This window comes from Mauremys reevesii, linkage group 20 (assembly GCF_016161935.1).
Source record: "Mauremys reevesii isolate NIE-2019 linkage group 20, ASM1616193v1, whole genome shotgun sequence".
In the NCBI taxonomy this organism is placed as follows: Eukaryota; Metazoa; Chordata; order Testudines; family Geoemydidae; genus Mauremys; species Mauremys reevesii.
The window spans coordinates 6,253,218-6,278,629 of NC_052642.1; the positions used below are offsets into that span (position 1 = coordinate 6,253,218).

General features: G+C 44.4%; 1 protein-coding gene across 3 annotated transcripts in view; it reads right to left on the bottom strand.

Annotated features, from left to right (window-relative positions):
* Positions 1–19,962, bottom strand: part of YWHAG (tyrosine 3-monooxygenase/tryptophan 5-monooxygenase activation protein gamma) — a 32,644-nt gene extending 12,682 nt beyond the window's left edge. Inside the window, exons 1-2 of one of the 3 annotated variants that reach the window (XM_039508288.1) lie at positions 17,218–17,292; positions 13,603–13,668 (exon numbers count right to left, since the gene is read on the bottom strand). In XM_039508288.1, the coding sequence (XP_039364222.1) occupies positions 13,603–13,668; positions 17,218–17,277 (126 nt within the window). In that variant the 5' untranslated portion in view covers positions 17,278–17,292. Of the gene's footprint in view, positions 1–13,602; positions 13,669–17,217; positions 17,293–17,397; positions 17,457–19,714 lie in introns of those variants that run through there. The other 2 variants (XM_039508290.1, XM_039508289.1) reach the window with 2 other exon arrangements.
* Between the last annotated feature and the right edge of the window lie 5,450 nt (positions 19,963–25,412).

Sequence of the window (25,412 nt, forward strand, 5' to 3'; positions counted from 1 at the left end):
CAAGCATGACAGTTTACCCCAGTAGAGTGCAAGGACAGCAACCTGGTGATAAGCCCAACACATGAATCCTGATCATCCACCTTCCTCTTCCCATTTTAGAACTTTACTTCTGGCTCATAGGTGCCAGGTAAATTTGAAGCTGCTTTGGTTTACTGGAGTTATTTCCATCTTCCCTCCTGCCCACTCTGCTCATCTTTCCTCCATTCCCAGCATTTGACACTTTTCCTGCTTTGTTATTGTGCCATCTACAACATCCCCAGCTTTGCCACAGCAGGCTTGAACACAGGCAACTCCTGTAAGTTTGACTGGGGCGCATTTAGCAGCCGCGCGCGCGCGCGCGCGCAGCAGCGCTTGAGCGCTTGAAGTTGAAGCAAGCAGCCCAGCCCCCAGCCAAAAAAAGCCTCCCAGCGCTGTCCGCACTCCAGCTCCCTGTGGGAGGGCGGACAGCGCTGAGAGAGCCCCCCAGCGCTGGGGCTTTGACCACACTGGCGCTTTGTAGCGCCGCAATTTGCAGCGCTGCAGAGGGTGTTTTTTCACACCCTGCTGCAGCGCTGCAAATTTGCAAGTGTAGCCATAGCCTCAGTTGTTCCTGCTTGGGAAAACCAGTGCTGTTCCTGCAAGTGACATGCGACTGCTGCAGAATGAAATGGGAGAAATCTCCCCCATGCACATAGCAGTTCCCTGCAGTAACACAATCTCTTAACTATGTTTCATTCGGGCAACTTCCCCACTGGCAGCTCAAGGCAGGGCTTTGAAGGGTAGTTTAAAATGTAAGTTGAACTATTAATTGCTTAAATAAAAACAGACCTTTGTTCAACATATGAACTATGAGTAGCTTTACAAACATGAACAACAAAAAAGTGAAAATATTTTACTAGGTTAACTAATAGGTTCTTTAAGAAGCTAGTTTCTTTTGGGGGGGGGGAAGCAAGTTCCCAGCTCCTATGAAACAGGAGTTTCTCTCTATGGTTCTGAGTACTAGATGTACTTTATTCTACTACGACTACTACAGCAAAATGTGCAAAATACATGCTGAAAAGGAAGATGTACTGCAGCCCTTGGATTTCTGTTCTGCAAGCACTGGACATTATCAAGACAAAACAGACTACAATTTCAAGTTTGAAACATGCTGACGATCGTCTGACTTAATAAACTTCCAATCATACCTGTATTTAAGTTTAAACTAGATCCTGAAGATCCAGAAAAAAGTCTTGTGTTGCCATTGTTTTAATGCTTTAGACCAAGCATTAAATTTAATTCTTAACACTTCAAGACAGTAGTACAGAGGAAATCAAGGTGAAATAACTGTGCTTAAGTGCAGTTGTGCTCTATAGATATGTAAAAAAAACTGACAAATTTTAGTAGACTGAATATGGCACTAGAGCAGTGGTTTTCAATTTTTTTCTACCGCGTACCCCCATCTGAGATAGGGTCATAATATACCTATGATTAGATTGCCAAGTCTTACTAAATAAAATGCGTTGTCCACTATTACAGAATTTTTCTTGCATACTCCCTGCCGAGAGCTCCGGTATCCCAGTTTGAAAACCACTGTACTAGAGCAATTTTTACTCCCATACAGACCTGTCACTGATTTACTGCCTGCCTTGGGCAAGTCTCTTAGCTTTTTAATCTTAGCTGAACACCTATGAGGTGCTCTCCTTCACAGGAGAACATACGTATTTGTTCAGCACTTTAAACACAGCAGAATATAAATACAGCAGGGATAGCTCAGTGGTTTGAGCATTAGCCTGCTAAACCCAGGGTTGTGAGCTCAGTCCTTGAGGGGGCCACCTAGGGATCTGGGGCAAAAATCAGTACTTGGTCCTGCTAGTGAATGCAGGGGGCTGGACTCAATGACCTTTCAGGGTCCCTTCCAGTTCTATGGGATGTGTGTATCTTCATATATTTAACACAATTCCTACACAACTAGATTCTTGTCCTCTGTGCTATTGAACATGACAAGCCCATGCACCACCATCACGACTTGCAAGGATGCCAGACAGCAGAGACCAGCAACGTTTTTAAGGCACCAATTGTATCCGGTGTTACCTGGAAGTGAGTGCTAGTCTGGTTCCTCCAACCTTCCAAGAAAGGGGATTTATGGTTTAAGGCATTCAGATTAAAAGGTTTAGAGGCAGGTTAGTTTTTGGCTCAGATTAGGACAGGCCCCCTTTTAAACCCAGCCTTTACTGATCTCAGTGTTTCATTATCAGGATTCTTGCTCTTATACACACACACTCACATCTGGCATAAAGTAGTTGCAAAAATCCACTCCATACTCAAGTAGGCACAAATTGTAACTATGAGCTGTTTTCTGATTTGCACTTTGAGCACCATAGAAACAATGTATGCTTCACCTACCACCTACTTCATACTGTGCTCCTGCACAGTAGTGTTATTGTGGTTGTGGCTGCAGCAGCATGCAATCAGATAGGACTGAATGAGGATTTTACTCAAACCCTGCTGCAGTAGTCCTCAGAACCCCCCCTCCCAATTCTTCCCTGCCTTACATCTAGTGTACTCATTTACATCTGTGCAGAGTGGCTGTAAAATGCTATTGTGACGCATGACCAGAAAGGGTTAAGTGTTCTGCAGGATGAATGACTCAAATTCAACCCTTAAAAATATATGGGGAGATAATGTTTGTGTTTTTACATATATATTGGTAAAGCTCAACAATGTAATCAAACAGCCCCTGTATGCTGTATCCTGTTAATTCAGAGATCAAAAAAAATCTTAGCATTTAAACAAACTGTAAACACAGGAAATCACTGCATTCATCTCTCTGAAGTGTATAGCATATCACCTGCAAATGGTGAAAAAAAAAAAACCAGGCAATTGCCTTATGTTAATAGTGTGTGTGAATAATTACCAGGTGATGCTTAAGAAGTGAGGGCCTATTGTTCACTGAGGGACTCCAACCTGTCAAAGGCGGCCTGAATTGTATAAAAGATGTTTGAGTCCCAATCCTTTTCATCTCAGGGCTTGGCTACACTTACAAATTTGCAGCGCTGCAGCAGGGTGTGAAAACACACCCTCTACAGCGCTGCAAATTGTGGCGCTGCAAAGCGCCAGTGTGGTCAAAGCCCCAGCGCTGGGAGCGCGGCTCCCAGCGCTGTCCGTTATTCCCCACAGGGAGGTGGAGTACAGACAGCGCTGGGAGAGCTCTCGCCCAGCGCTGGCGCTTTGACTACACTTAGCGCTTTGAAGTGCTAAGTGTAGCCACAGCCTGAGATCTTTTTAAGCTTCATCAGGGGAAGTCTGAGTCGCAAGATTGAGATCCCAGTTAAACTGGACACCTTGAATAAGATATTGGTCACTGGACTATAACATATGGACTAAATTCTAAAAACTCTTTCCAACTACAAAGCTCATCTAGGCTATGAACCTGAACTTCAAGAATTGAATCACTCTTATGTCTGTATGTATATTGATCTTTTAAACATCCTCTCTTCTAATAAATGTTAGTTTAGTTAATAAGAATTGGCTGTAAGCTTGTATTTGGGTAAGATCTAGAATATTCATTAACCTAGGAGGCAATGTGGATTGGTAGAACATTTTTATATGACGAAAAAGGATTTTCAGTAATCTTCATTGTTCTTGACTTGGGTATCTAGGCCTGAGGCTGGGTTACTTTAAGGAAATTGTGTTGTTGGCTTCTGGGCAACCAGTGAGGTAATAAAGAAGCTGTTTTGTGGTGGCTTGGTAAATCTAAGTATTGGAATATCCACCAACTTTGGGGCTTGTCTGCCCCATTCTTTGCAGTTCACCCTGAGTGACCTCAGCTGGCTCCCCTAGGACCCCCGTCAGTTATCAAAACAGAATGGCACAAACCTGCTTAGCACAGGTCCAAACAGGTTACACATTATGCTCAATGTCTTAGTAATGACTAAGTGGAATTCATTTACTCTTGAAGTCAATCCTCTGATGTCTGATCTATGCCCACGACTTGGCACAGGATTGTACACTCTCCCAATGGTCATTTTATCAGCACCTACATGTGCAGAATCTTGCATAATCATTCTTCCAGATATCATGCCTGTGTTCATTTACATCGGCATTGTTTTCCTTCAGGTTAGCCTTATTTTACACAAAAGAGAGGAACAGATGAACTTTTGCTTCTAAGTAGGATCCTTCTCTCATGTTTATGTACTGCTTAAAAGAATGGGTCTGGACAACTGAGAGTCCTTGGGTCCCTTGTTCAAATCAAGTTACCTGTGACCAAGTTCATCAATTCAGCACCAATGATACTAAGCTCTCAATATACAATGCCACAGTCCTCCTTAAGTTACATACATGAAGAGCTCTGTACAGCTCAAAAGCTTGTCTTTCACCAACAGAAGTTGGTCCAATATAAGATATTATTTCACCCACCTTGTGCGTCTGTAATACAGTACATCTAAGGCAACAGACTTTGGTTAAACACTGAGCGAGCATGCGGTTCAGAATCCATAGCCACATCACCAGGGCCATGCTTGCCACATATTTTGTAACCATTGGTATCATGGGTTGCTTGTGTGCATTTTTGGGGGGGGGGGGGGAATGAAAGAGGTAGTGTGAAACTTTGAGACCTTTCATCCTGTGCACTTAGTTTAGCGAGGTAGTTAACTTAGCCTGCATAACAGCCAACATTTTTGGTGTTTACACTCAGTGTGCCTGTTTAAATTGGGCATAAAAAGGAACTTCATTTAGAGAGAACCAAAAAGAGCATTACAGGAATTTAGATTGACATTTTATTGTAGTAGGCAAATAATTGAGTTTTAACTTGGAGACTTGTGCTGCAGATGCATAGATGCTTTCAAACTCTAATAGAACAATGGCATAAATGTTGTGAACAGATGTTGCCAGAAGTTTACTTTGTCTGCATTTTTAGTTCTAACTATTAGTTCTGGAGTTGATCCTTCCGGCTTAAACAAAAAGCCAAGTTAGCTAAACCTTCATTGATGTAGCCACTTAATTGTATCCTAAAGATTTTTTTTTACTCCAAAGAGATCATTCCTCAAAGATTTGATACTCTCTGCTTATCACCAACGCGACAGAGCCCGTTAAAAATTAGATGAAAACCTGACTCCACTAAAGTCAATTGCAAAACTCACTGACTTCCACAGGGTGAAATCCTGGCTCCACCGAAGTCAATAGAAGTTTTGCCACTGACTTTAATGGAGCCAGGGTTTCACCTTATGGATCAGATTCCAGCTGACAAAGGGACAAAGCGACAATGACTTCAGCAGCTTATATTACTTTACTCCAATTGAGAATCTGGCCCTGAATTTTCAGCCACTACTGACAGCTAAGTGTTAGCCCAGTCTAGTGGTGTAGTCTATTGAAAGTTTCCATGCCCATGTTCAAACATACAGCACTACTGTAGCTGTTCCAAAATTACTCATCAACTACTGATAGTTCGTAAGAGCACTTCCAGGTACTCCAGAACCGCTACTGTCCAAATGGTGAAGCATCTACCAGTGAGATTAACCACTGGCAACTAACCTAGTAGTTTGGATTTCTAGAGACTTGCTATGACCTACTAAAAGCCAAATAAAAGAAATACCTCCATGCCAAATGGCTGTGTCAGGTGCTTTGGTGAAATTCAGTCATGATACACAACCAGGAAGGCAAAAGAAATTAGTGTGGGGTTACAGGCAAGTAGAGGATTTGTACTACTCAAGTTCTGCACTCAAAATAAATAAACAAACATTTGAGGGAGGAGAGAACATACCTCAGGCTTCTGTTTTTTGGGGTTTCTTAACTGGTTTATTTTTTAGTAATTGAGTTTTATGTAGAGGTAAAAAAAAAATCAGGGTTTGAGACTCTCAGTTCAAACAGCACTGCATTAAAGCATACTAGGGAACCATTAGAAGGCAGGAGCAGGTCTACACAGGCCAATTAATACACGTGCTAGCGTGCTTTAGATATCACATCCCAGTCCACATTACTGCTCCATGTAGACAAGCCCCTTAAATACAAGTAAACACTACTGGTGTTTATTGGATAAATACCAATTTCATTCACTGGCGTTCTATTGATTCAAACTAAGATCATAAGTCCTAAACATAACCCACGAGGCAGTCACATCAAAGCTCTTATAGCCAGGCATTGTAGCTGCCATTCTTAAGTGACCCACAGAGAGAAATTATACAACCACCACACTATTTATAAATACTTTGGTTTAATACTTTCCCGGGTCTCTCACTACATAGAGATATTATTTAAAACAACCTTGTTTTTGGCAAACTAGCTGTGCACATTTATGGATCCATATGCAAGTGTGACCTAACACCTGGAAGTTTAACCACATCCCTGCTGTGCTGTTTCTGCCTCCTCACTCTGGCAATTTTCTTCTGTATCACTGCAGCTGCCTCTGCAGTCAGCTGTTCAACAGAGGAGTTTTTCTTTAGCCATGTTGTCAATACCACCCCTTCAGCTGCATAAGGTCAGTCATATTTCCAGCCTTGAAGCAGTCTTGCACCACTTGTGACAGCAGGTTGTAGCTTACCTAGTAGAGAGTTTAGAGAGCCAGTATATGCTAATTGAACATACAAGCTGTTCTCACTGTTCAGAAGTGAAGAGTTGTGTTCTCTGGTTAATGAGACAATGTGAGTTGCAATTCATATGAGAGTTTTAATATGTAGTGAACTGAAAGCCTCAGAAAGATTAACAGCTGAATAGTTGAAAGTTAGCAGGGATTTTTTTTTTTTTTTTAAACAGTCGTATTTTATTTCACTTTTTCTGAATCCTTCAGATTAGTCTCAGGATTGGATTCTTTGCTATTCACACGAAACATCCTCGTATGTACTGGCAACTGTATCAAAAATATCTAGTGATCCCCTCTCAGGCAAAGAGCACAAGGAATCTTAGAAGTGGTACCCCATTAAGCTTCCATACTTGTACCCATTGGGGCATAGGCCCTAATTCAGCTACTAAAAGGCAATGCTTCCACATACATTAGGGCAACTCCACCATACCATCCAGTAAAAAAGACAGTGGTACTTAAGTGTCATGGGAGGTTGCAAAGACAAGTGAATCACCATAAGAACTGCACAGTCTACATTTTTTAAAGCCTTAAAGAGCCACAGAACATTGACAAACCAATTTACTTTCTGTCTCCACTCCACCCGAACACAGACTTCCCATTCCAGCACTTCAGTGATGACATCGGCTCAGTACAAGTACATGCAATGACTCAGTATGCAGTTGTGGGGTAGTAAGCCTGGAGACATTCAGAGAAATCCCTACTTGTGGATAGTTCTCCAGTTTCCCCCAAAAGAAACCTTTTTACCTTTAAGACTTTTTACTAACATCAAGCAGCAGTTGAGACTGCCACGCTAAGACCACTCTTGTTGCTTCTACACATTTACATGGAGTTATTGTTTAAGAAGTCATTTGATACAATTAACAATTCTGCATACCATCGAGTGCACTTACCACCCAGGAAAGGAATACGAAACAGTGAGGGAGGTGAATGCTAATTAGGGTAATAAAGTTAGTTTGGGCCTGGAAAGTTGTTGAGACTGAATTTCTTCAGCAAGAATAAGCCAGTATGTTGTGGGGAATAAACAGTCAGTTGCATTTTCACTTTTGAGCTGGTTTGCCCCCCAAAGGCAGATTTATGACATTCATCCATCCCACGCTCTGGGCATTCATTCACTGTTCAGAGCCGGGAGCGGCTTCCCCAGGCTTTATGAGATATTAACAGCCAATATTAACAGCAGCAAAGTGGAAGCTGAAAAGGTGGCAGAGGCATGTGTGTGCAGACAGGAAGGGGGATGAGGTGGACCAGAGATTCTGTAGTAGTGGTCTTCAGGCCACCCAACTCTCCCTTGAACAAGGACCAAATATTTTATTTAAGCAAAACATAAAAATCCCATTAAAGAGTCCTCTCAGGATCCTGACTTATCCAAACAAGCCAATGTTTTAAAAAAAAGTAAATGGACAGTGTTCCTTTTGGATATGTGAGTAGCCACAGAGGACAGTTCTTGGAGACAAAGGTGACCAGCTTCTGTCTCTTTCAAGGGTGTCCATTTAAAAAAAAAATTACAAAACTGAATGCTAAGATTCTAGCAAAGGAGAATGGCCAAAGCCTGGTGAGGACAGAACAGATTACCTAAAGGTCCACACCAATCACTATGTTAAGTGACTCTGGAAAGATGTGACAATCAGGTTTAAAACACCCTGAAACCATAACAAAAGCAGAGGTAAAGCAGAAATGCCATTCTTAATTTTAAGCATCACATCAAGTTACGCATTACACACAAGTTTGCCCCCTCTAAAGTCTTACAGTGGGTTCATTCTCTTTTTGGAAAGATGGCCATCACCTGGAAGCAATGTAGCTCAGTTAGAGACCCTGGCTGCCACAAGAGATGCAAGAAGCTTTGGCTCACCAGAATCAAGCAAAAGATTAAACACTTAGTCAACAACCTCACATGGGTTTAAAGGGGTTTTGTTTTGAATCTCAAACAAAATATTTTATGTTAGATTTCCAATACACTGATATGAAAGCTTTCACAACCTTCTCGGGGTGTGGGGGGCAGAGGGGAGTCAGGGAGAAAATCTAAGTGGCAAAGGAAATACCACTTCATATTGTCTGGAATGAAATACTTGGAATCCCATTAAGAGCCAAAGAACAGGCCATCTCAAGTTCGTGTGAGCCAGCAAAGTATGGTATAATTGCTGAACCCTTGATACTTTCTGAAAGCACCAAGGATACACTACTCCTCAAAATGTCAAACCAAGAAACTCAAGCACGCTCATGCTAACAGCACAATATTTTTTTTTTTTTAAATAGTGTTAGTTTGAGACAGAATAACCATGGAAATTTAGTATGTCAGCTGCTCTTCAATGACCCATTCAGAGGTGAACTATATCTAAGGCTGGTTATTATGGCACATGGGAAAAAGTCTGACTAGTATTACCATACTGATCAGTTTTAGTGACAGAGGAAGAATCATGGCACATTTTAATTAGTACGATGCTGCTTGTAAAAGGAACTAAACATGCTTAAAGTAGTATAAATTAAAACCCTTACAACTCCACTGGCTACAGAGAGCCTAATTTGTCAATATTCACAGAGGCTCGCTCAGCTGGCCTCCTTCTGAAGAGATCTGCATAGAGAAGAGGGTAGCTTTCTTTGTTCTGAACTCATGACTACGACTAATAGCCTTACTTTGGATGAAATGACAGCCCATGGAGCCTCATTCCACCTGCTGAAGGCCAACAGTTGTACATGTGCCTTTAAATGTTAATCCCTGACACTTATTAAAGCTAAAGACTAGAAATCAAGAGCATAACCATATGATGCAATGACCAAAACAGGAAGCTAACAGATACTTCCTCTTAATCTTTTGTAGGTCCTCAGTGTGAAAATCTGAGTACTTTACACTTGAGAATACTACCTGTTCTATCCAAACCCCAAGTAAACTCAACAAGGAATCCTGCCTGATTTAGGTAAGCAGAGAATCATTAAGATACCAAGTTTAAAAGCCAAGCTGATAGTTTTAGGCATTTCCCCATAATCTTTACAGAAATATATTCTTTGTTTGGAGCCAACATCAGCACTTATCGAAAGGGGAGACGGCAGTGATGAGGTGTCTTACTATTTATATCAGGCCTTGATTTAAGAACCACAAATGAAAATCAGAATGCTAGCTTCTGGCTACCAATAGCCGACTGGGTTTATGATCAAGCTGGAGAAAGTTCTAGTTTGTTTGAAATTTTGCACTGCATTTTCTCAGATACTGGTTTACATTGATTGCCACCAAACTCCTTCCTGTGCCTGTTCACTCTCTGAAGTGGTTTTATTGCCTTGATAAAATCTGTTTGTGCTTTATGAAGCACATCAAGTCCTTGGATAAAGTGGCACAATAAAATATCAGATCTTGAAAACCTTTTGTCCATAGCAAGTAACAGACCTCTGGCCCATGAGTTAGAGAGCAGCAGCAGCTTGAAACAATCATGATCTTGGTCAGTTTCACTGTTTCCCAACAAAACAGTCCTAAAGTTGATCCATCTAATTCATTTCACTCTACTGCTCCTAGATTTTTTTTTCTTGAAGTGACAGAGTAAGGAGTCGCTCCACTCCTCTATCCAGTGCACCAAACAGCAGCAGATTGTGTTTTTTTACAGATGCTGAGGGGATACATTGTGAGAATTACAAATGACTAAACAGAAGACCCCTGCAATATTGCTTTTTTTTTTTTTGTTAAAAAAATGCTGTTAGACTTCATTAACAGCAGTGGTGACGCTGACCAGAATTGAACCATTTTCACGCTTCTGCATTTAGGAAAGCTTTGAGGGGCAGTAGAAAGTAGGGATCTGAAGACCTCCAAAAAATGCATGGGTGTGAGGAAGAGACATGAAAGTCCAGGTAAAGGAGTACTCTGAAGAGGAGCAAAGCAGACAGGGAAAGCTGTGAGATTCCCCCTAGTGTGACCTAGTATGAAAAACGCAAATGTTCATGCATTGTCGTCATTGTATGCAACATCTCTAGGGGGAGACCCGATTAAATGTTAAGTTCTGGGACCCAACATGCCCAACAAGAATGAACATTTGAGTGGGTTTCCTAGGACATACTTGGAGGAGGTGAATGCAAATTCCCACCTTCAGAGCCAACCTTTTGAAGCTACGCTTGAGGAGAAATCCATTGTGTGCTGATTACATGTTCCCAGGGACCCAAGATTGAAGGCCCAAACTGTATAAAGGAGGGACTCTGATTTACAGTGGGTTTCTGTTCTGAGCGAAAGGTGTCATGAACTTGTAACAAGAGGAAAATCCCCTATGTGGGGTTGAAGGACTGACTCCTACCAGAGCCCTTGTGGGGCTTAGGGGATGATCTCTGGCAAGCTTATTAGCACACATGTAGGTTCTTTATTGTTTTACTATGTTTTCTCTGTAATGCTTTCACCTGAAGAATAAATATGCTTGCTTAGAAAGAGCTGTGTGGTACCTTATAGCTATGGGCAATTATGCTGTATACAGCCTCGGAGGTGAAAGCAAAGCAGGTCTGCTTACAGTCTGACTTGCTGGGATACTCACAGCACAGGAGGGCAACTTTGCAACATGGAAAACCCCCAGCCAGCAGCAGGAGAGACATATGTCTTCACCAAAGAGAGGCAACAACTGGGGAGCCAGAAGCCTAAGAGGAAAAATTCCTAGTCCCAGCAGCTGAGCCCAAGATAAACTTGACACTTTCCCTAATCGTGCCTGACACCACCTAAGCCCTACCACAAGCAGGGTCCACAGACAACATGCTAGCAACATGAAGCGCAACCTTCCTGCACTTAGGCCTGGTCTACATTGGGGGGGAAATCGATCTAAGATACACAACTTCAGCTACGAGACTAGCATAGCTGAAGTCGATGTATCTTAGATCGAATTAAAATTACTTTGCGTCCTTGCAGCGCTGGATCAACGGCTGCGGCTTCCACCTCTCGCACTGCTGGAGTTCAGCAGTCGATGGGAGAGCGATCGGGGATCAATTTATTGAGTCTACACTACACGTGATAAATCAATCCCTGATAGATCGATCACTACCCGCTGATCCAGCTGGTAGTGTAGACGTACCCTTTGAGTGGTGTACATAGGTCTATCAGCAGGATACTGGACTTTAATCTCAATGCCTCCCCCATTCAATTTTGATAACTTCTCTTGTAGGCATCATCCACAGTATAAAGGAGGGCTAGTGAAACCAGTTTTGTGGCTAGTGAAACCAGTTTGGCCAAAAGCCAAGGGGCAAAATGAAGTCCTCAGTTTAAGCCAGATAGGACAAACCAACAAGAGTAAAGGTGTCAAATAATGCACGTTTCAAGATAGCATGAAGACTCAATAGGATGTGCTTTAGTGGTCCATTGGCAGGGAGTTTTCTGTTTAATGGTCTGCGAGGAAGTAGGGTGTTGCAGCTGCATAAGGAATTCTGTGATCAATTTAGATTGTGGTTTATAGGACTGAGTGTTTGATAGAACACTTTTCCTTGAATTGCATTTAGCAACCTCTGCTGTAACTTTGCTGTTTTGGAATAATGACCAATGTGTCACCAGCATGCCAGTCAAGACTACAGCAAGGACAAAGGGTCTGATGGGTAGAGGGGAGGGCAGCATCCAGCTGACCTGTGACAGGCTCTAAGGAGAACAAGCCAGCTCAGATCCACCTATGGATAGTTAATTGCCTAACCAGTTGGGCAGCAGTTTATTAGGTCTAGGTGCTCCTTACCTAATGAAGGCTAGACCCAGAGTCAGTCTAGCCCCAGAGCAGAAAGGTTCTTCCTCAGGGCAGCTGGTTAGGAGGCTACTTCCCATGGTGTCTCCCTGGAGAACAGAGCAACAGGTCCAGAGAGAAAGTGCTCCCAAGGCAAGGGACTGAAGCAGTCCAGGAGAATGAAGTGGGTGTGGGACCCCCAAGGAGCTACTAGGGAGTTGCTCAGCAAAAAAACACAAAAAAACCCACACCATTTGGGGGTTAGACTGGCATGTGGCTGAATGCCTAGCAGAAACCCAAGCTCCAGGAAGGGAATCCAGCCTAGGAGTACTCAAGGGTGGTGCGTTGTCATTGGAGTAACTGAGTAACGTTTTTGGTTGTTGTGTTGTCATTCTAAAGAGGGCACTTTAATACTGGAAAGCCTGTTTGGACTGGTTTCTACCCAAGTGAAAAAAACAGGCAGGGTTCACCTGCAGCCTGCACCTGACTGCAAGGGGCACATTGGGGTGACCGCCACACCTTTACAGGGTCCATACACCAAGTAGTGATTTTATATGCAGGTCACAGTGAAGCTTTTCGCAGTGATCTGCAAGAGTCTCCAGCTCTTGTAAACCAGCCATCCTTAACTGGCAGGGTGATTTGTTCCAGCAAGTCCCAAGAGTAATGCTACACTCACCTTGACAGAGCCTCCTCTACCATCTAGCCCTGCCTTGCTATGTTGCAGTGTTATTCAGATTCAAAAATCTATGCACCTTATCATAACCACTCATTGTTTTATATTACTGTTAGCTGAGCTACTTGTACTGAAGTGCTGCTGAGTATTGCAGCCAGGTATATACTTCAAATGCAAATCCAGTGCATTTCTTCTGTCTTGCAAATAAATCTATAGGTTTTCCCAAGATGCACATGTTAAAGAACTAAAAAGTCAGGGGAGTTCTGCTGGGAGGAAGCAAGTGGAGAAGACTCCAGGCTTTGGCTGCTGAAGATGGTCAGTTTTAGATCTTGTATTTTTATGTAGAGAGATTTCCTGCTCCCATTTTATTTACACAGTGGTGTGTGGTTACCTATTCTGTGAAATGAGTTGTGTGTGTAGCATCACCAACCTTTAGTACACCTGGAAAAGGATTTGAACATGGGAAAAAATCAAAGTGTCAACTAGTCACTCAGTACACAGCTTTGAACAAAGTACTTAAGGCAGATATGCAGTAGAGTAGCTATGTTTGCCAAGGCAAACATCTTGGTAGACCCTAGGACTCCAAAGCTAACAGTCTGTCTCTACCTGAGCTATGAGCCAGGCTTTCAAGCAGAGAGTTGTAACACAACCACATCATCTGTGGATTGGGCACAGAGAAGAACATCACTAACCCGGGGGTTCTATTTACCTATTTTAATGTTACAAAAATATAGACTAACCCTCAACGACAGTAGGATGGTCTGTGGCTCTATTGGGCTACCTTGTTTCTTTCTGTAGGTCTTAGTCTATATTAAAGCAAACAAATACTTCATTAGTTGAGTTATAGAGTTTGAGTGTTGCACGACCTGTTTTTTCCATATTACAGCTTATTCCAACTGTCTGAGCAACAACAAGTGCCTACACAAGTGTTATTGCCTACAGCTTGAGGGAATTACATAACAAATTAGCAGATCCCTTCTAGATACAGATTTTTTTTTTTTTGTCAGTCTACCATTGTAAGTGCACAAAAAATCAGGAAGTGAAAGAGGCTACAATTATGGCATAGCTTTCCACAGGCAGATTCCACCGCTGTCTGTCTCAATTCCTGACACTGCATAAAATAGGTAGCCAAACATTCAGAAACTGATTTTTCTTCATTTTAGCTAGTTCAGCCAGTAAAATTATGCCCCACACAGTTCAGGCTGCTGCCTAATTTGCCACAGCATCCAATACTGGTGTTCCATAAAGAATTTGGTAGCTTTGCCATAGCATTTAGGGTCAATGTACCATGACCCCTTTTGTGGCTGCACTGAAATCACGCAAGGCAACAGCAGGAAAAGATGAGACCAGAAATTCAAAGGAGTTCAGAGGGGGGGAAAAAAAAAAAGACAGCTGCATAAAAGTTAAATCTTTAGAAAAGCTTACAATTTGCAGGGAGCAGAGCTCTAGCATATCAGGCTCAGAAGCTCAATATCTTGTCAGAAGCCTAGCTATTTGAAAGCCCCTTCTTAGGGCTCATAGCAACCTCACTCAGTTATGATGCATGCCCACTGAAAGACCCCTTCTTGTGGCAGACAGGAACCAAGATGGCCAACACCTGTATCACCTCAGAAAAAGCCACAAGAGGATTTTTGCAACTGCAGAATTCAGAGAACTTCAATGAGGGTCCTTAGTAACATTAGTTCACTCACTGGTGAGCTATTCACAATGAATGCTGTGGATACCATGTGTATAAAAAAGATCAATGGTATTCACGAAATTGTAACAGACTAGCACATGTTAACAGGTGCTAAGGTTACAGGGAAGAGTTGTAATACATAGAACTTTAGCTATGCCCCTTGTGCCTATGCAAATAGCTTTGGCTCTTTCACATTTAAGACTTTAGCTACACAACCATAATGGTCTAGATTTCTCTAGAAGAAATATTAAGACAACTTGCTGTCTGCTATATGCTAACTTTGATTCTTCCCCTAGTGCCTAGGCATTATAATCTTACTACTTCAGTATACATCAGTAGATGCTACTCTGTCCTGATACCAAGAAGATTTCCAATTTCACCTCCTGTTTTATCCTCTGCAGCCACTTCCCCTGTGAATTCCCTACTTCTCATTGTGTGCCCCTCCAAGATGTGGTTAAAATAATCTCCCACACTCTCTCACTTCCCCTGAGTTTGGGGAAGCCAAAGAGATTTAAAAATTAGTCATCTTCACAGTCCAGGTTCTGCACAGCTCCATTCCAGATCACATATTTGCTCTAGTTTTCTCCTTCCCCATGCCTACCAATTCATTCCTGCCTAGTCATTCCACACTTAACTGTCAACATGGAAAAAAACATATTAAGACTGGAACAGCCTCTATGATATTAGCCAACCACTCTTCCATATCCCTTTCTAGTATTTTTGCTCTCCTCTGAGGCCTTCCAATAAGCCAAACATTTGTTACATAATTAAAATTTGAGCTTTTCAAGACCAATGAGAAACTTGCAAATTATTCACTCAAACTGAGTACGGCCGAAATAGGTACAAACCCCTCCCCCAAGAACAATTTGTACTTTGTGTTTACTGATTTCCTCGTCACTCACTGTGGCCTACTAGTATTATGTTCCTGATCCAGAAGAGATTGTAAACTCCAAGCAGCAGTAATCTCTGATATTTATCTATTTGTATAACACTATGTACAGTTATCACACTATAGCCTAATACCATTATGTAATACAGACATTTAGATGCCCAGAATCAAGTAACCAGGGAGTCAGCCAACAAGAGACATTTGTTGAAAACTTAAAGCCACACCTAAATCCATTCTATCAACTTGTGTGTGTGGTTTTAGACACAGCTTAATGATTTTCTGTAACAATAATATTTTGGACACCTGCTTAGAGAGAAACAATCAGACAGGATTTATTAGTTTCCATCCCCAAAAAGTCTATTGCTGGATTTGTTAATTTAGTTAAGTGAAGACTGGTAAATTTCTCTTAATGTAGCAAATATGAAGGTGATTCAGTATTAAAATGGCATAATTGAATTTCCTTGGAGATTACAAATTTTTATAGGAGACAAGATGTGACTGAAGACAGACAGAATCAGGGAGATAGTTTGGACTGCTCTTGTTACATGCTGCATAAATGCAGTCCCTATAAAAATATTGCTCACAGAACACTGAAGAATGCAAAGACCACAGTCCTGAAGCCTTAAAATGCTTCCAAAAACTGCCCTTCAGAAGTGAGTTTCTTACAGATAGTCGGTGTTCACTGAAAGTCACTCCCGTCTGGGAGGACAGGTGGAATGATAAGGCTGAAAACTGTAGTATAGAAGTGCCCACCTAAAGGCAGAAACAATTCCCCAAGCATCACATGACTTGGATGGTTGGAAGGACTCCACCTCTGAAAAGCCTGCAAAGGCATCACCATTCCATTACAGCTAATGGATATTGATTTATCCACCATGGCATAAGCAGCTGTATAACAGCAAGCTTTAAGCTAAGTTAGGCTAGCCTCCTAGAGACCCAATTCAGAGAAAAAAAGGCTCACTTCCACTTAAGGCACAGACAGGGTTCCTGAGTGCCCATGCTGATGTTCTGTTCAGAGTCTTAGTAGCCTACTCAGGAAGAACCTCCAACCTTCTCCTGCTGGCTTTTTAGAAATCAAGCTACGAGTTGACATTATGACTGACTGAATAGTTAGAAGAATACAGAGACTATCCAGAGAGAGACCAATCAAGAGCCTTATAAGAATATAATTTTATCCTGATCTTCCATGGCAAATGCAAAACAGTATACTCCACTTTACTGGGACATCTCAATAAGCCTAATGAGCTCAAAGACTAAACAGTAATACTAACCTGCTTACAGAATCACTAACAAGTTCTGTTTGCATATGCCCTGTCTAAGTGCATCAATGGGTTAAGTGGTTCTAGCAAGTTAAAAATCCTGCTTTTAATAAACACTAGAAAGTCGAGTGTTAAAACACTGAATAATAAGGTGACTGCATTTTCATTCAGTACGATTTTCTTTTTAAGCTTTTTCAGAAGGCTTCAAGAGTACATTCTCCTTGCAATGATGGGTTACCCAGTGAGCGATTTAATCAGAAGGAGTCTACTGTACCAAACTGATTCTGAACCCCTTAATAGAAAGGCTGCATTTAAGAGCTCCCAAAAGGATGTGTTGGGCTCACTTAATTAGGTAACGTGAAGCTGCATCACATACAATCAGTCATTAAGTTACTGATACAACTCAATTTTTGAACTGTCATTTAAAAGGCAATTATATTTCAAGTATCTATTGTTCACTATTAGCTATTGCTCTCTACTTAAGAGTTTCTATTAACAGAATAGCCATCACAAATATTTAACGTCTTACCATAAAAACTGCTTTGTACAACAGGAAGCAAATGTGAAATTTTGATGTAATAAAGCTCATTATTTGCCTGTAAGGGAGTGGTAGGCACCAATTGTGAAAGGACAACTGAAAAAGACCTAAGTTTTCTGCGAGGGATATCAATCCAGTTGGATCACTGTACTAATTACATTTCAGCATTACCTTGAATATATGCAATTTGCATCCTCTGCTACCACCTGGGTGCATTGCAGCTTCTTTCACTGAGACACACATCAATGTGTGTTGCTACGGAAATGAGTGTGAGGTCACAAGCCTCCTGCACAACTGGAGTTGGGGGATGGGATGGGACAAATATCAGGCATAACTAAATGTGACAAGTCCACTGATGGACATGAGCTCAAAATTTTAAGCAGTATTTTACAAGTATTGTAAGAACAAAGCTCTACTTTTTGTTTGCTGAAGTAAGAGGCTTTAGCACAAACAGTCCCAGTGTGAATCAGTTTCTAATGGCTGAACTGCATCAACTGAAGATGCAGCATTATCCCAGATTGCTGCTGTTTCAGTGATGGCCAATAAAAGATTAACCCTCTCCTTGATTACATGAGTAATTTTATTTAAATCTAAAACTGGTGTAAGAGTGCTAGTCAAGTTTTTGCAGGAATGGAAATACTGCAATAAGGCTACTGCTTGTAATGGTCTCAGCCATACTACATTCTGCCTTGCCATAGTAATAGATACATTACCCATATAAAATAAGGTTTAATATTTGCACTCTTAGCAAGCTGCTGCCTTAAACTGATAACTGAAGCGATCAGTATAGACACAGACCTGTATAAAATTCATATTGCAGTAGAGAAGATCAGATACTAGAATCACTGAGTACTGTCAAGCTAATATCTTATTCTGATTTTTCCTTATTTCATTTGATATACCTCCTCCTTCCCCATTCTCAGTCAGGTTTTGACAGTTCTGTTTGTTTGAAAAATGCAAGATTATTGACAAAATGGTGCAATATAGGTACTGAGAGCTGCATCCTAGACAGACTGCGACATTCCAAGATCAGCATTCACTTTTCTTCAGCAAGGGAGGACACCCCAGCTTCTCTTAAAGGCTCAGACCTGACCAACAAGGCAAATATAAAGAACAGTTTTCCCCTTTAAAGCAACCCCTCCCTCCCTCCACCCAGTCTAGCCTCTCTGCAATATGACAAATGCAGAATCTTCTGGAATGACTTGATACTGCCTCCCACGATTGCTTTGTTTGCAAGATCAGAACAGAGTGATTTCTTACTTATTGATTTCCAAATGATGTCTGCATTTATTAATAAGGAACATTAAGTATCACAAATCAGATCAGTCTGATAAATGCAGAGTCTTTATTTTAAGAGTGTAAAATGAAAATAAGGCTAAATCCATAAATCTTGAAACAAACAATAAAAAAATTAACAAACTTAGATAATTGAAAAGACATGTATATGCTCTTCCCAAATACAGGCCAATACAGGACAGAAGACATGAAAAGGGGATGCATTAGAGAAACTGGGAGGTGTTTAATAGATATAGTGAAAGACGTGCATAAAAATCCCTCAGTGTGATTTTATATAAATTACACACACGATTATGAATTCCCCTGAGCAGCACTGTGACCTCTAAGAAAGCAATTTAAATGATACAGCTAGAGACAACATACATGTAAATCTCTGAGATGAGGTTTTATAGGTACAATCCAAAGATCTCAGGTTCCAGAAGAAGGCTCACTGAGACCTGTCAGGAGAAGCAGTTTAAGGGAGGTGGCAGAGGATGATGGAGGATGTGTGTAGGGGGGAGGGGGGCCGCAGACTAGCTGAGTTAATGGGAAAAGCTGGCAGGGAGCGGCACCGCCCAGATAAAAGGGAGGGCGAGGAAGGGAAAAAGCAACTGCATCTCTACAGCCCCAGTGCTCTTTAGACCCCTTTGGGGAAGCCAGTACTAACCCCCCCCATCGCCCCCTCCAAACACATGGGAGGGAAGAGTTTAGCCATAAGTCACCCACAGAGAAGCCCCCTCCTACGCGTGTCCCCTCTACCGCTTCCCCATGACACCCCCACCCCGAGGGGGACAATGCCCCCCCGCCCCAATGAATCAGAAGGTTGGAGACAGGCAGGGCGGGAAAGCGACCCTAGAGCCCCCCCACACCCGGGGGAAGGGGCAGATGGACAATAGCCGGGGCAGCCCCGCCCCGCCAGGGGGGTGGGGTGATCGAAGGGCAGAGCAAAGGGGGGGCACAAGCCTGACAGGCCACTTGCGGGGGCAACCCCGTTAGCTGAGGGGGGACCCCCCCGACCACGGCCCACGCTCAGCTCTAGGGGGAGCCTGAGGCTCGCTCAGCGCCAGCGCGGGGGACCGTTGTCCGGGGGAGCCCGGCGGCAGCAGCCCCCCCGCAACGGTGCCCGCCAGGTGGGCGCAGCCCCCTCCGGGAAAGGCGGGGCCCCCGCGCCCTGGGGTGAGCGCCCAGCGGGGGAGGGGGAGGCCGGACTCACGTTCTTCATGGCGGCCGCCATGTCATCGTAGCGCTCGGCTTGCTCGGCCAGCCGGGCTTTCTGCACCAGCTGCTCGCGGTCCACCATCTTCCCGGCCGGGGCGGAGCGGGGCTGGGCTGGGCTCGGCTCGCGGGCGAAGCGGAGGTGGCGGCGGGCGGGCGGCTCCCTGAGCGCGCGACAGCAGCGGGGCAGCTCCGGCTGAGGCGATTCCTGCGGCTCCGGCGGCGGCTGCTGCACACCCGGCTGCTGTGCGCGCACCGCCCGCGACGAGGACAACCCCCCTGCGGCCACGCCCCCTGCCCGCGCGCCTCACTCCGGCACCGCCCCCCGCGCGGGGCACTGTGGGAGTGGTAGTTCTCCACCCTAGCGGGCCTCAGCCTGAGCCTGCAGAGGAAGACTCCATTTCCCAGCGCACCCCGCTCAGGGGCTCCGTGGAGGAGTGCCCCCCCCCCTCAAATACTCACAGCCTCTTTCCTCTCAGTGCCACCCCCAGGCTGTGGGGCCCAGAGAGGCTGGTTCACCCCCTCCCCCCCAGCAGGCCTCTGGGCCCAGCAGCTGGGCCCAAGTGCTGACTCTCCAGCACAGCCTCCTGACAGAGCTGCACCGGCTCCCCCCACAGCCCAGGGCTCAGGGACCCCCGCCCCAGCACCCCCACAAACCCCCGTGCAGCAGGGCCGCCGGGGGGGGGGGCAAGTGGGGCAATTTCCCCCAGGCCCCGAACCCTGCAGGGGCCCCCACGAGAGTTTTTCGGGGACCCTGGAGCGGGGTCCTTCACTCGCTCCGGGGGCCCAGAAAACTCTTGTGGGGCCTGGGCCCCGGGAGCTTCTTCCGCTCCGGGTCTTCGGTGGCAATTTGGCGGTGGGGGTAGGGTGACCAGATAGCAAATGTGAAAAATCGGGACAGTGGGTGGGGGGGTAATAGGAACCTATATAAGAAAAAGACCCAAAAATCGGGACTGTCCCTATAAAATCGGGACATCTGGTCACCCTAGGCACGGGGTCCGTCCATTTGGGGACCCGCCGCCGAAGTGCCCCGAAGACCCGCGGTGGGGGGTCCTTCCGTTTGGGGACCTGCCACCAAAGTGCCAAGTCTTTGGCAGCAAGAAGACCCCAGACCCCCTGAATCCTCTGGGCGGCCCTGCCATGCACTGTAACCTGGGGCCAGCCACCACCTCCATGGACATAGGCCTAGCTTAGGGGTTGCCAACTTTCCAACCAAACAAAACCAAACACCCTTGCCCCGCCCCTTCTCTGGGGCCCCGCCCCACTCACTCCATCCCCCCTCCTTCCATCGCTTGCTCACCCCCACCGTCACTCACTCTCAGGCAATGGGAGTTGGGCGCCTGAATAGCTTGGCTGGTCTGGGACCTCTCCCTGTCCTAACATATGGGTTATTCCTGCTGCAGTGATGCAGCGTCACAGTGGGAGAATATCCCGTAATCACGCTTACATCTGACATTGCGGGATTGTCACAGACGCCTATGGGAGTCAGCGGCTAAACCCCACTGAAAATCAATGGTTGTTAAGCACCTAAGTCCTTTCAGCACCTTTGAAAATCCCCAGTTGTCTGTAGGTCTCACAAAGCACCATTGAGCAAGGGAAGATGAGGTGCAACGAGCTGAGTGCGCGTAGTTTTTGGGTGCCCATCTTGAAATGAGATCCTTGGATGAAAAGTACACTGTTACAGACGTGCAAAGTATCGTTGTAATCTGGCAATTTGTCCCATAGCGCAAAAAAGATACATCATGATGTTTGTATTACCGTACGATGACATTTCTGACATGATGTTGCTGAGTCATCTTGTTGCTAGCAATCCTAACCGGGCTTCCCTCAGACTGATCCGTAAGCTACAACGGCTGCAGAATATGAGCACCTTGTTTGCTCCTCAGGGACTGAGGGAGTCGTTTGCACCTGCCTCCCATGAACTACATGGTTACTGTTATTCCAAAAGCCACGAGTCAAAGTCTTCATACTTGCATATAAAGTCCTTCATAAACTAGGCCCTCTCAGTATTTGAGTGATCATGTCTTACTCTATATCCCTGCCAGGAAGAGCTGGTCAGTTGGCCAGGTCTGCTTGTAGGCCCTAAACCAGAGCCAGGATTTCACCCCATGTCTTTTTTCTTAATCCCTGAAAAGCACTGAACACATTTATAGCTCTATAAAAACATATACTGCTAGGTATTCATAAATGGACAAGGCAGGAAATTCCTGCCTTGGGTTGCATATTAATGATAATTATTAGTCGTAGTATTTATTTTTGTTACCATAAGACTTAGGAGCGCTAATCGTAGACATAACCCCTAGATGCTGTTAAAACAGAGATGCACTATAATTAAGCCCCTTCATTTTCAGTTTAAACCCATTTTTACCAAAAATATCCTGGGTTTTCCAAAAATTATTATTTGCTTTTTTCCAATTTTCACCCTACTTTTGTATCATTCAAATATCTAAAAAATAGCTTGTTTTATTCAGAAAATACAATACATTGCATGAGGTATATGTAGTACGATAATACATTAGCCAGTGTGTGTATGCTTATGTATTAGTCTAAAAGATACACACAATAAACAAACAGGCGCGCACCAAAGCTCTGAAGTGTGTGCGCATCTGAACATACCAATCACTCTCATGCCTACCACGTACACATTTCAAGCTATTAGCAGATAACGGTTTAAAGATCTGACACACTAAAATGGTAAGAAAACGAAAATCTGTATCAGAATACATTGCAGGACACAAGGAAGTATTGGAACGTTTTGAAAAAACAAAAACAGGAGAAAAGGATGAAGCTGAGTGTATGCGCTGCAAATGGTGTGGCCCGATTCTTAAATGTTTTTATAGGATAATAGTTCTAAGTCTACAACAGTAAACTGTTTATTCAAATGAAAAGTTTTATTTGGGGATTAGCGATATATTGTTTTCTTAAATTCCGAGGTAGCATTGTGTTTTGAGTTCTGTGTTAATTCTGCAGCAAACCACACTGAATTCTGTTCATCAGAGCATTAATCTACTGAATACATTTTCCTTGGTCCTTCCGTCCACCAAAATAAACCCCAATATTTACCTAGACAAATTATTACGAGTTTTTTGCCCTGATTTTCACCTGTTTTTGTTGTTGTGGTAATAAACACAGACACATTCTCAGGAAAAATAAAATAAAAAAACCAAAACCCAAGGGCCCTAGATGTGAAGGAAGATGGGGCAGGGCTCCTCTTCCATTGCTACACACCTGGGCCGGGTATTTTCTTACTGATCTCTTGAGCACTTACACCAGCATGTTCACAAATGGCTACTGAGTTTGAATGTCAATGGAAATGGCGGCCTTAAGCACTGAGGGATGCATTCAAAGCCCACTGAAGTCCATGGGGAGACTCCCATAAGCTTCAGTGGGCTTTGAATTAGGCCCTAGAAGAGGCCAGTCTAGCTAATGTACCTACTGACACTGCAGCCCCCCCCCCCAAGGGGGGCAGAGTCAGGAGGCTCGGGGGTGTAACCAAGCCCACCCTGACCTGTAGGCTGCTGATAGCCACAGTCCTGTGCTACTGTTTACATTTACAATATCCTTTAGCTACAGAACAGCAATTGATTAGTCTTTCACAAAACCTGGGATATTCATTCCTCTAATAAGGTTTTGCAGTTTCTAGAGCAGTGGTCTTCAACCTTGTACATTTGAGGACCCCCTAACCTTTTTTTTCAATTAGCAGGACGGATCCCTTTGGAAATCTTACACTATAGTCTGCAGACCCTCAGGTTGAAAACCGCTGCTCTAGAGAGGCCAACAGCGTGTTTGGTGGTAAGCTATGCGCTGTGCAGGGGCGGCTCTAGGAATTTGGCTGCCCCAAGCAGGGTGGCACGCCGCAGGGGGCGCACTGCCTGTTGCCGCTCCCGCGGCTCCGGGGGACCTCTTGCAGACGTGCCTGCGGAGGGTGCGCTGGTCCCGCGGCTCCGGTGGACCTCCCGCAGGCATGACTGCGGAAGGTCCGCCGGAGCCGCCTGCCGCCCTGCCGGCAAAATGCCGCCCCAAGCGCGCGCTTGGCGCGGTGGGGTCTGGAGCCGGCCCTGGCGCTGTGTCTGGTTTTATGTATATTGCGCAGACAAACAATGATACAGGACTAAAGAGAACATTAAAGATATTATGTGGGTTCCATATTAGCGGTAGCGTTTCAGATAAGGACCTGCTGTTGTCATTTTTATTTATATGATGCCAGTGCCTAGAGGGTCCAATCACATCAGGGCCCCCTTGTGCTAGGGTCTGGAAAACCAGAATACGAGACACTCCCTGCCCCAGAGGTAGGACCCTACCAAATTCATGGTCCATTTCTGTCAATTTCACGGTCATAGGATTTTAAAACGTGTACATTTCATGATTTCAGTTATTTAAATCTGAAATTTCAGAGTGTTGTAATTTTAGGGGTCCTGACACAAAAAGGAGTTGTGGGGGGGGTCTCAAGGTTATTGAGGGGGGCGTTTGCAGTACTGCTACCCTTACTTCTGCCCAGCTGCAGGCAGCAGTGCTGCCTTCAGAGCTCGGTGACCAGAGATTGGCAGCTGCTGGACAGGAGCCCAGCTCTAAAGACAGAGCTGCCACCAGCAGCAGCACAGCAGTAAGGATGGCATGGTATGGTATTCCACCCTTACTTCTGCACTGCTGCCTGCAGAGCTGGGCCCTCAGTCAGCAGCCGCCTCTCTCTAGCCACCCAGCTCTGCAGGCAGCAGCGCAGAAGTAAGGATGGCATGGTATGGTATTGCCACCCTTATGTCTGTGCTGCAGCTGGTGGGGCACTGCCTTCAGAGCAGGGCGCCTAGCTAACAGCCACCGCTCTCCAGCTGCCCAGCTCTGAAGGCAGCGCAGAAGTAAGGGTGGCAATGCCACGATCCCCGCCTAAAATAACCTTGTGACCCCCTGCAACTCCCTTTTGGGCCAGGACCCCCAATTTGAGAAACTCTGGTCTCCCCTATGAAATTGGCATAGTACAGGGTAAAAGCCCACAAAAGACCAGATTACATGGTCCATGACGCATTTTTCATGGCTGTGAATTTGATAGGGCCGTACCCATAGGGCTTACAGTCTAATTTAAGACGCGATACAACACTAGGTGTGATAAGCAAACTGAAGATACAGGGAAGAGAAGAGGGCTTGTTTACACTTTCCAAGGGTTCGACGTGTGGCAATCGATGCATCGGCGGTCAATGTAGCGAGTCTAGTGATGATCGCTCTTCCGTCGACTCCTGTACTCCACCTGAATGAGAAGCACAAGGGGAGTCAATGGGAGAGCGTCTCCCGTTGACAGAGTGTAGTGTGGACCCCACAGTAAGTAGATCTTAGTACGTCAACTTCAGCTACATTATTCACATAGCTGAAGTTGTGTTACTTAGATCAATCTCCCCCTGTAGTGAAGACAAGGCCTGAGACCTGCAAATATGTGCTTAACTTTACTACCCAAGTGGATGGGACTACATGCAGCAGTAAAGTCATGCGTGAGTGTTGGAGGATTGAGGCCATAGGTAGAGTTGAGTTTTATTCTTTATTATTAAGCAAAGATGTCTACATATATTAACAAAGATAAATCCCAGCCACCTACCTCAGCAGTCAGTTTCCCAGCGACAGTGTGGTAGAAATGGGGCTGGAGGAGGAATTTGAAAGAGGACAGGATAGCGGCTTCATGAACTGGTACATGCAGGCAGTTCTGTATCCAA